The 13,367-nt window shown below is 40.0% G+C and overlaps 1 protein-coding gene across 7 annotated transcripts in view; it reads left to right on the forward strand.

Annotated features, from left to right (window-relative positions):
- The window catches only part of Dync1i1 (dynein cytoplasmic 1 intermediate chain 1), a 304,734-nt gene extending 292,348 nt beyond the window's left edge, over positions 1-12,386 (forward strand). For all 7 annotated transcript variants that reach the window (XM_005363697.3, XM_013352447.2, XM_005363700.3 and 4 more), the window contains one exon: positions 11,445-12,386. In XM_005363697.3, coding sequence (XP_005363754.1) covers positions 11,445-11,555 — 111 coding nt within the window. In that variant the 3' untranslated portion in view covers positions 11,556-12,386. The remainder of the gene's footprint in view (positions 1-11,444) is intronic.
- The last annotated feature ends 981 nt before the right edge of the window (positions 12,387-13,367 follow it).

Consider the following 13,367-nt stretch of genomic DNA (forward strand, 5'->3'; position numbering starts at 1 on the left):
TATATATATACAATGGACTTTCACTGCGCATGGGCTAGTGTATATAGAATTATTCGCATGTCCTCATGATTGATAGTCAGCATATCTACCTGTCTGTCTTGCAGCCGTGTTTTCTGGAAAGCCCGCTGCCATTGTTAATGCTTCAGTGCCGGCTGGCGGATGCGGCTGTCACGAATATCCCCTAACAACTATGTTTGCTGCTTATCTGAATTAGTTAGGATGCTGTCTGCAGCTTTGCTTCGCAAAGAAGCCGTTTGCCTTCCACCTCCTGTTATTTCTTTTTCCATTAACCTCTTCCAGAGAAGATTTTGTTTTCAGTTGTGATAAATACATGCAGCGTTCAAATCCCTGATTACATTTTTATACTACACAGACGACAAAATTTCAAAATCATTTTCAGCTTAGAGTAGGATTTGCAAAATAAAATGATCACCTAAAAGCCGTGGTTTATGGGAAAAGCAAATCTTTTCATTCTAGCTGTGTTCTTCTGCCTGTTGACCAATTAATAAATAGGAACACACATAAATCTTTAAACTTAAACTGTAACTTTGGAAACATTACAAATAACTCATATGATATGACTACTCGTGGGCCATAATAACAGCAGTTAGATCATTACAAATGTCAATAAAAATAGTACATGTCTCAATGTATTTAAATGTACCGAAAAGTTCTTGAGAAGAAAAATGCACTTGAATATGTATATCAAATGTTATTGCTAAAACAATAAATGCGATCTTAAGTGTCTGTCTAAATATTTTGAAATGGAAATGAAAAAATAGATTCAAAAGCATATTCAGAATCCCAAAAGGAAAAATGACCAACGTGATAAACTTTAAAATAGTGACGAAGGTGTTATGTCTAAGAATTATTTAAAAATGTTTCCACGGTTTAGGATATAGCTCAGTGACTGAGCTCGTAGAAAGAAAAATGAAAACATTTTTTTCAACTTTTGCACAGTCCACAAGAATAGTAAAATAATAATAATAGTAATAATAATAATAATCCATGAGATGTTTCTCTTGTAGTTAGTCATAAATAGCATTTAGTACAGTAAAACCTGGTAGACAGAAGTGCCAGGAGTTTAACAGAGCTTGAAAGATATCAAATCAACATTGTATTTACACATTATTTTTCCAGTGGATTATATGAAACAGTAACTGTTTGCTCTTCCCCATTTTCAATAGGGCAGGGTACGTGATTCTCAGAAGCAGCACGGGTCTTTGTGTAAATAACTGTTCTCCTTGGGAACTGGGTTGACAGACCGTCAAATAGAAAGTTAAAATGAAACCTGGCTGGTGAGGCAAACCTGTGCTTCCTCACGACCAAGACTGTGGATGAAGGGAGCAGTGTGGTCACTCTTGTCCCCAGCTCAAGAAGAGCTTGGGTGACAGCTGGGCTCTGGCAGTTTCCAGGAGAGCAGGGCAGAGCTGGTGTCACTTAACAACATCTGGTTATGGCCATCTGAGAGCTGGTGTTTCTCATTAAGAAAGTGGGCCTGCAACTTGCTAGGCTCTCGACAGCCCTCTCAAGCACTGCCTTCTTTGATGGAGAAGCAATTTTAGATGCTTTAGCCGATGCCAAACACTTCCTTTGGTTTTCCCTTCACCACGAAAGAGGGAAAGACAGGGACCATTCCTTCCATGGCACCAAGCACCCAGATAAAGGCTGGCAATCTAAAGATCAAGTTTTCTCACAAGCGTCTACGCATTTGATAAACACTGGGGTTTGCGGCTGAACTTTTCAGATTTCTCATAAATTTTTTAGTACGAGAGCCACAGAGCCGTGCAATGAAGTCAAAAAACACAAAAGCTTAGTTGTACGGCAAATTGGAGATTCTACTAAACATAATTCTAGGAAAGCAGCCACTCTGGATTAATATATTAATTCATTTCTTTGTCATAATAAGTTACATGTGTTTAAAAATAATTTGAGTAAAATGTATAATTATAATTTTAGTATTAACTTGATTTCTTCTGAGGAAAGTGCTTAATTTAAGAAAGAAAAGGCAGTATTTCCAGTTCCAATTAATGTTATAATTACTTATTTTATAGGCAGTGTGGTAGCAGCGACTTTCAGTTGGTAATTATATATGAAAAAGACCATGATCATGATTAGATTAATTACTATATAAATAGTGTGTTTATTGAAGTAGCATTGGTTTATGAAAATGGACTTAAAGTATTAATATCTTTTCAGCCACATTGTTTTCAAAACTGATACAAAAACACTTAGGGCTTTTATCTGTTATGAATGGTTGAATGAAAAGAAAGCCCTAGTGTCTAATTTTATGAAAACCAAATTAAAGAGTGCATGCTAATTTTCAATATCACTGTAGTAATAAGTGGCTTATGAACATATACCTCCGGAAGCAAACGGCAGTTTGGACAATTGGCCATCTTCATATTTCTTCTGTGGTTTCACACTGTCATCTTCAACGACTGTTGGGGTTCTGAAACAAATGTTACTGTGTTAAACTTTTATCGCTGACAAATTCTATGAGCTTTATAACTTCAAAACTGTTAAATTTTGTCTTAAAGAAGTGTCGAGGAGAGCCCTTGCCTCAAGTCATACCTTACAAAAGCCCAGGGTAAAGTTGTGCCCCACGGGGACTAGAGAGTTATACTGCTCTAGAAAGAAACCGAGTTAAAGTGTGTGTGTGTGTGTGTGTGTGTGTGTGTGGTCAGTGACATATCCAAAATATAATATGAAAAGAAATATCTTCTTATGAGTTTATGAGTGCTTATCTATGAATGTTTATATCACATAGGTTAGACTTGGAAAAGGAGGAAAAATGAACAGCGATCTTCCTTCGTCAAGGAAGGTTTACATACATTTACTAGAATATCAGCTCTCACAGCATCTTTTAATTTACATTTTTTTACTTAAAATGCATTAATTATGCATCATATCCAGCCCTCTACTATTGTAGAAATAAATCTTGCGCCTCTACCTTTAATCTAATAGGTAGATAAAACAGATCAGTGAGTGACCCATTCCTAAGCCCTTTCTCCTGATGACAAGGTAGACATTTCCCAATACTTATCCTTATTGATCTTGGCATTAAGCTCCCTTGGGTAGAAATGGAACACCTTCTAGTATCTAGTATCATAAAGACTAGACAAGTTTTTTTTTTTAACCTAAAAAGAAATCCCGTTAGCAACCCTCATTTAACTATCAAATTTATCCTTCAAGTTTTTATGACCTTTGGAGAACTGAGTCCATAGAAACGCCCGGAGCCATGTCCAGGTCCAGCACAGTGTCTGTCACCCAACAGCAATTCAATAAACACAGATGAATGATTCCTGAGGCAAAATTTGGGTGGAAATTAAGCAAAAACGTTACTGCACAAAGCATTCAGAATGCAGCCTCAAAACTGAGTGTAGTTTGGTAGACACAGAAAAGTTAACTATATTTGAACAGTTTGAAAGGAACGTTTGTCCTTCCTCCCCATCATTGTCCTGATCTTCCTCCTGTGCCTTTAAAAGGGAGCAGTTGGCGACCAGTGCAGTGAAAACATAACAGTTGATTCAAACAGTTGTCAAACCACGGGAAAACGCTTCTTTCCCATTGTGCTGTTTTTGGACACTATAGATATGATAAATCATGAACTGCATTATAAAAAAAAAAAACCCTCTTTTATGCCCAAACATTCAGTAGGAGGAAATGACATTTCTTTTATTACCTTGGTAAATGTTTTTAAGGTGTTTAGCGATAAGCTTTCTTTTTGTCAAAACTGCTTAGATTCAGTGGTTGCTAGGAATTTACTTGAAAACCTATAGTCAATAACATCGGGGGAGGAAGCTGCGTCGTTAGCCAGCTAATGTGGAGAGAGGCTTGGCTGGCGCTCCCTCCCTCGCTTCCCTGGCTCTTTCTTGATCTTTTGTACTATGGAGAGAGAGGCGATTGGAGTTTAGAAAGTTTATTTTCCATCATGGTGCGTCAGCCATTGTTTCCAGCACTTTCTCGTCTTTTGGGCTGAGAAATGGATTGTCCCTGGTAGTAGACAAAATAATAACGCTCCACAATTTCAGAAGACAGGAGGCTGGTATGATTTCAATACAAGTGCAAGCAAGGTCATCGTCACGTCTTGGGGAATTCTTCTTCCTTCTTCAGCTGTTGTTTGGTTTGCTTTTGTTTTCTCCACAGGCAGAAACCTCCAGATAGTGCCCTTGCTTACATCCTAAATTTTAGCTTAGCTGCTAATTTCTCAGGACAAGTGCTTGAGTTGATTACTTCTTTCTGTATTCCTGGCTTCCCGGAATTGATGGTAGCAAAGCTGTTGCTATTTTTTCGTCTTTTCTACCTACTTTCATTTCTTACCTTAGTTAGATGGCAATGGATTATTTTTTTAAAGTGTTGTTCTGAGAAACATGCAGTAAAAAGAAACCATTCGTTTGAAGAGAGAAGGGAAGGGGCTTTGGTGAGCGGGTCTCCAAGCTTCTGGACAGTTGAGTACACAGAGAAAACAAATTCATAAAGATACCCCAGAGAGGACAAAGTTAGAAAGCAAGTAACCGTTGCAACAGTTTTACCCTATGACGGGCTGGTGACAGCAGTCTACAGGGCAGACGTGAGTGTGCTCTGCTTTCCTGACTTCTCCCGAGACTAAGTTATGAGCGTCTGCGGTGTGACAGAATGCTGGCTATCTTATGTCTTCGCCCCATGTAGCTACATCCCGGTATGGGATTCTAGCTCGTGGTTTCGTCCATTGTTAACCTGATGTGGGCCTTGCCTCTCTGAGAATTAAACATAGCAAAGCTGCATTTATGTGAAGCGGGTCTGCCTGGCCGCTCCACGGTGGCTGTCTCGCTGCCTGCTACCTCCCACTTTGCTTCCATCTGTGTGTGTGGCAAAAGGAATTGTCCTTAAAAAATACAGGCTTGCTCTGAACACAAATGCATATTTGCAAGCCAGTGGGTTAACATTCTCCTGAATTCGGGTGCCATTAATAACTGTGTCAGGAACTTGTTTTGTTTTAACCATTTGAGTACATGGAAGTTTAACTTTCTCTGTGAAAACCTATGTAAGCTTCCCTGGTTTCTGTAAATGCACTACAAAAAAAAAATGTGCATTAAAATATAAAGGTTATTTACACACTATCTATTTTGCAGATAACTTCCGTGTTGGTGTTAATACAGAAGATGAAATTGTCTGTTCAAAATTGGTGGTTAATGCAATAGTCCCACAGACTGTTTAAAATGACTCCACCTAATTGAAAGATTGCAAAGATACTGATGGGCCACACTTCCACAAACTGTGCATCTAGAGACTGCCTCTCTTGGTTTGTTTGCCATGATTAATGGAACTGAGAAACCTAATTGAGATTAAGGAGTATTTTCTAATTTCTTAATTATTCAAGGTTTTTAAATTTCCAAGGTTCGTAAGTACTGCGTGGGATATATTTTATCATGAAAAGTATTCAGAGGTAGAAGTTATTGCAGCTATTTAATGAAGTATAGACGTAATCCTTGAAACATAGTCTTTACTGGAGTTATTTAAAATCAGCTGCCATGGACTATAAATCCTTAGAATTTACTGAAAAATGAGGGAGGCGTGACTGAGGACTGTTGAGAACGGTTAGCTCTGTGCCTATAAAAAGGGACACAGGAATGATATTTGTGTGTCTAACCCCGATTATAAATAGTCTCTTGATTTTTCTAACAGCATGTTCAGCAATAATCAAGCCTTACAGCTTAAGGTTAAAAAAAAGATGTAGAAACCTGCTGCAGAAAATGCTATAACAGGAGAAAAATAGCTGCATTGGAATGCATTGGTCATATGTGAAAAATGAAAATAATAGGGGGGGGAGTATTTGTATATATAGCTAGAAGAAATCCATGTATTTTAAATTTAATTTTTAATAGATAATAAAAAGTAACTGACAGAAATTCTCTTATACTCTCAAAAATCTCTTTCTTTACGTTTTAGCTGTGAAAGACAGATAGCTATTGTTTTTCAAAGAAATAGCTATTTAAGAAGTCATTTGTATGACTTTCAGAGAAATGAAATGTTCTTTAAAAATAAACTAAAAAGTGCAGTTCTAGGTAGGTGAAGAAAAATGGGAGAAAGATAAGAGGAAAAGAAGTGGAAAAAAAGAAACCAAGAAAAATTAGAAAGGAAGAGAATAAATCCTGAGAACGAGAAATAGGAAACCTCACTTACTGGGCTTTGCCAAGGGCCAGGCACTGTGCTGATTGTATTTTTGCCTCTCTCAGGCTCCCATCAGTCACGAGTCGCACTCTCAAATTTCCTTCCTGTCAATAAGGGAGATCAGAGAAGTTGCCTAAGGACACACAGCACAAAGGGACAAGCTGGGAAAGTCGGCGCGATTAGCTACTCTCTGTGGTAAACGAGAGTCAGTCCTGACTTTCCTCTCCAGTTCTGGCTGCTCTCCCGTCTGTGTCTCCTGCACGGCACCCTAGATGCCCAGGCAGGACACCCCACGGTCAGACCACAGCATCCTGAAGGCCGGGGGGGTGGGGTGGGGAATGGTGGGTCTACAGTCTACCCATCCACTCAGCCAGAGAGAGGGGCAGCGCCCTGACCCAGTGACAGACGCAGGAGGGGAGGGGAAGAGGCTAAAACCGCCCACACACAAGGCTTTTTTATCCCACAATTTTTACACTTTTGCTCTCTGCTTTTGACCTTCTGTCCCCTAAGAATCTTGGATGACAGTCTTTAGAATCTTTTAATAGGTGACTCAAAACTCATTGCCTGCCTGCCATTCAGCCACAGAGGCCTCTTACGTACCCCACACGTACTTGTTTTTTTTTTTTTAATTTATTTATTTATTAAGGATTTCTGCCTCCTCCCCGCCACCGCCTCCCATTTCCCTCCCCCTCCCCCGATCAAGTCCCTCTCCCTCATCTGCTTGAAGAGCAATCAGGGTTCCCTGACCTGTGGGAAGTCCAAGGACCGCCCACCTCCATCCAGGTTTAGTAAGTTGAGCATCCAAACTGCCTAGGCTCCCCCACACGTACTTGTTAAGATGACTTGAGCAAACAGTTTAGCTCCCTTGATTTCCCTTTTCCATGGGGGTAAAAACCCGTTTCTTAATGTTCTTGCAACAGTCGGAATTCATCTTCAAGAAGAAAACAGTCCTCAGAGTAGTCCGGAAGAGCTGATGTGGTCACGTCAGCTATCTTTCTGTTTAGGCACCTGTTTCACTGAGTGACAACTTACAGCATGAATCCTGCATGCCGGACTCAGTCCTCTTAGCTCAGATCACCTTTCATGGCCTCTTCATGTCTCTGTTGGTAAATGGTCAGATGTCCCCGTCCCCAATTGACAATTGAGGCAATGAGAGGTTAAGTGCCTGGCCATTGGCAGCCACTGAAATAAGAGTTAGCCTTGAGTGTCCTGGCCAAATGTGAGGTTCATTTTCCCTCTTCCTTAAGGGCAAATTGCTACCTCAATAACTCCCTCTGGCCTCCAGTTCCTTGGCTGTAAAAACAGGGTCATTCCATATCTATAAAAGGTGAGTACTTTAAGAGCTGAGATTTTATTGTCTTTGTGCTTAAGGCATTCAAATGCTTTAAACACTTACCCAAAACTTAGGCAGCCGTTATCTGTCAGGACAGAGGGCCTATTGGTAAGCCCTGCTCTGAGACACAGAGGGAAGATGTGAGTCACCCCTGACCTCCTGTGTGACTCCAGCAGACAAATCTGAAGTAGAAAACGTTTTCAGATCCAAGTCGGTTCGGTGGCAGTTTTTACAAGGCCCTTTTGGCACTGCTTGAACTTTTCTCTGCATACTTTTCTACCTGTGGCCTCTCTAGTAGTTTTAATTATTATCACCATTAGAAATAATATTTTTCCCATCATAATGTAATTTTTTTTGAGATCTGGTTTCACTATGTAGCCCAGGCTATCCTAGAATTCACTATGTAGACCAGGCTGGCCTCCTGAGCGCTAGCATTAAAGGCATGAGCCATCCTGTCATATAATAAGTGGGAATTCTTTAGAAACATTATTTGCAAGGGGCAGGGGAGTCATCCTAGGATGCTCAGGTGCTCTGGATTTAGCCTTTCATGACTGGATAGAAACTGAAGAAAGGATGAAGAAATGGTGTCAGCTCTTGTCCTAGATACATGTTTAATAGGGAGACATCGCTTACTGTAAGAACTTGCTGCTCATATAATTCTGTTTCTGAACACCAGTGAAGTTTAAAAAAATAATCTATGCCAGTATTCACCGGTTCTCACCAAAAAACAGCATTAATTTTCACCTCCATTTCCTGGTCATCATGTTTCAAAAGAGTTCTCACTGACTCTCCAGCGCTGGCGCAGGGCCTGGCATGTTGTCCATGCTGGATGCATATTGGATAAGTTCATGCACCAGCTGGGACAAAGGGAAGTGTCATTCTTTAACAAGAACAAAGCCTTTTCCTCACTGGTGACTAAGGTGTAGTCAGAAAGGCACCAGTGCCTCTGCGGCCTCACACCTTGCTCTGAGAACACCATCGCTCCGAGGGCCGGGGACTGCCAAGGGTAAGAAGGACAGCTCTGTCCAAACAGATTCTGTTTATAGTCACAGACGTAAGCTGACAAGAGTGGCCATCCTGTTGGTAAGACACCCGGTTTGTCTCACCTACAAGTAACTCAAACGCCAGCAATGATTCGTTCCGGTGTGGAAGCGGCCTGTGAATTTACGCTCATGCGTTGGAGCTAAGATGGCACGTTGAGCATTTCCTAATGTGATGCTTACGTCTAGAAGTGGAGCAGTTTGTGCGTGCCTTCCCACCTAGCACGAGCCCATCACGCTATTTTTACAGTCAACTGGGTGAAAAGGCAGCATAGCATGAGGGAGGGAAATTGACTCCAAGTTTCTAGAAGCAATTGTGTTTCTATCACGTTCTGTTCCAGAATTTGGTGTGAATAAAGCGAAGTAGGTTTGCTTTTTAAAAACCGTGGTGTGTATGGGTTTGGGGCGGGTGTCACACAAAGCAGTAGCAGATCAGGAAGAGGACAAAGTCTGTTTAAATATTGTAAAAATGCCTGTGAAGCTTAATCTGCATATTTAAATGTCCATGAGAATGAAGCTTACTTTGCATATTTAAATGTCTGCAATGACAAATTTTCATATTTTAAATCATGCTTTAGCATTAAAATGTTAATCTCATCTCCATGAAAGAGGCCAAATAGTTTAATCACTAGGATAATTTTATTTAGTAGAAAACATTTCGATTTGACAAAATATACTTTTTAGACATTAAATGTCTGGTTTTATATAGCATACATGATTGTCAATTTATTCTCAACCTGTCTGGCCACTATTGGAACTTGATGTTTTATAGTCTCAACAAAGGTCATGGCCAGTACTATTGCACGAAACAACAGGAATGCATTTACCTGTTTTCCTGTTCTAGACATGCTGTCAATAAAATGTTACATGGGCCAGCATTTGTTAGCTTGCTTTTACCGTGGGGAACAATAGTCTAGTCTATACTTGGTGGGCATCCTCACCCGCTTGTGAACAATGAGCTGTTGAACTGGCGAAGACATTTCTCCAACTGTTTAAAGTCATACAAAGGTCTGGGGAGCTTTAGCTTTCTATCTCTCTCAGCTTTATTTTGTGAGGAAAAAGTCAGTGTCTTTTTGATTCAGCTTCTGTCTCTTCTCAAGCTTGTATTGCATGGCCGTTTTTTGGAAGTGTTTTGCCAGGCGCTGGAGGAGGGAGAGGAAAATGGACTTAGTCCTAGGACCATGTCCTAGTACATAAACGGTACCAACCCTCTTGCCTGCTTATGCTTTGGGTCAGCTATTCTGAATCTTTTATGTTTGGGGTTTCATTTCCCCAGGGCAGTATTATGTAAAATTGAAGACAAAAGTGAAGAAATAGTGAAATACGGAGAAGAGCCCACCATAAGGAAGATGGGCTGAGCCAAGGGTAATGGCGCTCAATATTATTGGGAATTTCTGTCATTGCTACAAGAGAAATTTAGATTCATTTCAATAACTAGGAAAGTACTTCTAGTTTTCTACTCCAAACTTGCTCCTATTTGTGAATGAAAACTCTCTCTGGAGAGGCATTTCTGACAATAAAGCGGAGCACTTCCCCACCTGGGCATCATTTCCAGAATTATTCTCTCGAAACATTTGGCCTCGGTAGAACTCGCTTAAAGTCATACTTTCCAGAATGACACTGCTACTCTCTAGGACATTTTCTGGGACAGACAGTATCTGAGATTATTATTTCCTGTAATAAAAATTTTAAGATTTTAATCATCTGGCTGTGTGAAGTGGGTAAATTATGCTATAGGCTTAATTTAAATGCTTAGATTTCCCTTCTTCCTCTCTTTTTTTTTACTTTCAATAATGTGTGTTGATTAAGGTGATTGTGTTCTTAATGTGCATGGAATATATTGATACCATGTGTAGTCCTAGTATGTAAGTGGATTGATATCATTTTATATGGTAAAACTCCAAGAAAATGACTGTAATGTGTAAATCAATTTTATTTTATATGAATCCTTCAGAGTTCTTCTCAGTCCAACTTTTCATCTTCAAATGTACTCTCTGCTCTGTTTCAAACCCTTTTCTGTCCTCTTTAAACAACTGAGTTTTGGATGCTATGTGTGAAATCATAATCTTCTAGCGGAGCTAAAAAAATGATACGTGACATTTCTACCGAGGGCGTGGTGATTCCTCTTCACTGAATTGTACACATTCAGAAGACAGTATTCAGGAAGTTTTATAGATCTCCCCTTTTGACAAATCAATACAGCATATTAATTCAGTACTGAAATCACATATTAGAAAAAGTATTTGCTGGTTATGTGGCCTTAGTAGGATTTCCCCCCCATGCCTCGTCCACCTCCTCCTTCTATAACATGGAAATATTTGGCTCACATACATAGAATAAATTTGCCCCACCTAGGACTGCTGTAAAGAGTTAATATATAAAGTATTTAGAAGAGAGCCCTTAGTCAACGCTAATTCATACTGCAGTTAGTCATAGCATCATCACACAGGTCCTGGGGAAATGCTCAAGCATGACCTCATAGTAAAAAATTTTCGTGCATACGTAGGCTATTCTTTCTCCATGTATATTGATTCGTTAATGGTGCTTTAGAAAATAAATCGATTGCTTTGACTAGAAAGAAAATGCCACAGTTATTCTGAAACTGTGGTTAATAATGCAGCTTTTATTTGCCGAGTTCACCATAGGACCTAAGAACAAAGAACTCCCCTTACTATGAGTGCTTTAATGTGGCCGCTGGGATTGTTTGGTTAACGCACATTTTAAAGGTTTTATACATTCCGTGAGCGATGTCCTTTCTAAGAGGGAAACTGTAGGTTAAGAGCCACACTTCAGGTCCTCCTTGATTCACTGAGTGTTCGGTTTCCTTTGCGTTCTTTGGTGAGGCGTTCCGATAACGAGGACTGTAAGATACCAGGCGTTACCGTGCTTATCATTTCTCCCCTGATTTGCTTTTGCAGCTTGCGGTTCCCCACAATGATGAATGGACTCGATTCGCCAGAACCCTGGTGGAGATCCGCGCCAACAGGGCTGACAGCGAGGAGGAAGGCGCTGTAGAGTTAGCTGCCTAGATGTGAGACACGCCTGCTCCCTGTGACCCCCATCCTTCCCTGCCAGAACGCAGAGTCTGCAGTCAAGGCCTCCGTGCTGTGTTTGGTGTTCTCTCAGTATCTATCTCTGTGGCATTTGGGGGGCCATACTGTGTGCAGTGTTACCCCATATACTCCACACGTACCTACTCACCCAAAGTCCGCCATACATTTCTATCTTGGTGTCTCTGTCTCAAAAACAAAAGGGGGAGGGAACCCTTTAGGGGTTTAGTTGTTGCCTTTTAACTACTTGGTAGCTGTATTTAATAGCTGGAAACCTCTGGTTGAATTTGTGCTTACATGGACTTCTGGTACAGTCCTATTAAATCCATATGAAGCCAGATATGATTGGGTGCAGATGTGGCGTGCCTCATGCTATGGTACAGGGCCAAAGACTCGAGATGTGGTGTTTTACATGGTGACTCACATTATGAATGGATTTACTACAAGAACATTGCTGCTCCTTATTTATTGTAATGTGCTGCATGGAACATATTTATTTGAAAGCATTAAAATAAACGATCTTCGAGCATGTGGGTAATGAGAGGCCTGTATTCGCTCTGCTGCTGCTGAGGTTACACTAAGTTCCAAATAACAATTACAGTATGCCAGTTCCACTGAGAACACGGAGTCTTTAGAGGTTTGCTGCAGTGAACGGAATGAATTTTAATGCCTATTATTTCTAGGTACTTTAACAATATTTCAAATATAGTTGGCCATTGATACCATTCAAGCTAGCACAACCTTCCACAAAAATCTGTGGTTCCAAAATATGACACAAGTATTATCAATAAAATGTTCCAAATCAGGTCTGTATCGCTATGGGTAAGTGTTTTTTTTTGCTTAGTGGAAAACCTGACAGGAAGTTTGCTTTGACAGGGGTTGGAGCGATGCATGAGGACCATGTCAAAGATTAAACATGACCTGTTAGGCGGCCAACCCGGTGGGCTTAAATCAAGACTCTTCATCTTGGTTTTATAAGGCTACATGTGTGTATGACTTGGTTGCTGTTGTTGTTTTTATTGTTATTGTTCTGGCTTTAGGAGGTAGGCACTCCCTTGGCTCTGACACCAAAGCCACCATGTTTACAAACAATGTTAAATGGTAGAAGAAGAAAGGACAGCTTGAGGTGAACAAGTGCTGTATGTTCTGGAAATGCGCGTGTTTAAATTCCCACTAGAAATTATGTTAGTTACTATTCAACTAGAGAATGCTCCTATAAACAGCTTTAATCATTCTTTTTTTTCCAAGGGTTATTTCATTGGTAGAGAGAGAGTAAAAATCAATTATAGTTAAATCATTTTTAAAACTTGTCAATAGGATCTTGATATTTTAGGAAGAAAACTTCCATTTCCACATTCTTGGTAGAGATTCCTTAAGCATATATAAATTTTTAGGATATATTTTCCTCCAAGTGCTCTATAGTACCCACATAATCAAATTCCCTTCCAAACAGAAGTTAACATTTCATAGATAAAAATGAATGTCTTCATATATGTGTATTTAAACTCAGTGAATGGAAGTACAAAGAAAAACACTTGAAACTTCCAGCATATTTCCTAGTTTTTTTGTTTTATTTTGTTTTTGTTCTCTGGAGGTTTTTATTTTGTAAGGGGGTGAAGTGTCAGTCAAGATAGGGTTTCTCTGTGTATCGCCTTGGCTGCCCTGGAACTCATTCTATAGATCAGGCTGGCCTCAAACTCCGAGATCAGTCTGCCTGTCTTCAGAGTGCCACCACTACCCGGCTACAGACTTTCTGTTTTGTTAAAGGAGAACATTCTAATTTATCTTTAG

This window comes from Microtus ochrogaster, linkage group LG10 (genome assembly GCF_000317375.1).
Source record: "Microtus ochrogaster isolate Prairie Vole_2 linkage group LG10, MicOch1.0, whole genome shotgun sequence".
NCBI lineage: Eukaryota > Metazoa > Chordata > Mammalia > Rodentia > Cricetidae > Microtus > Microtus ochrogaster.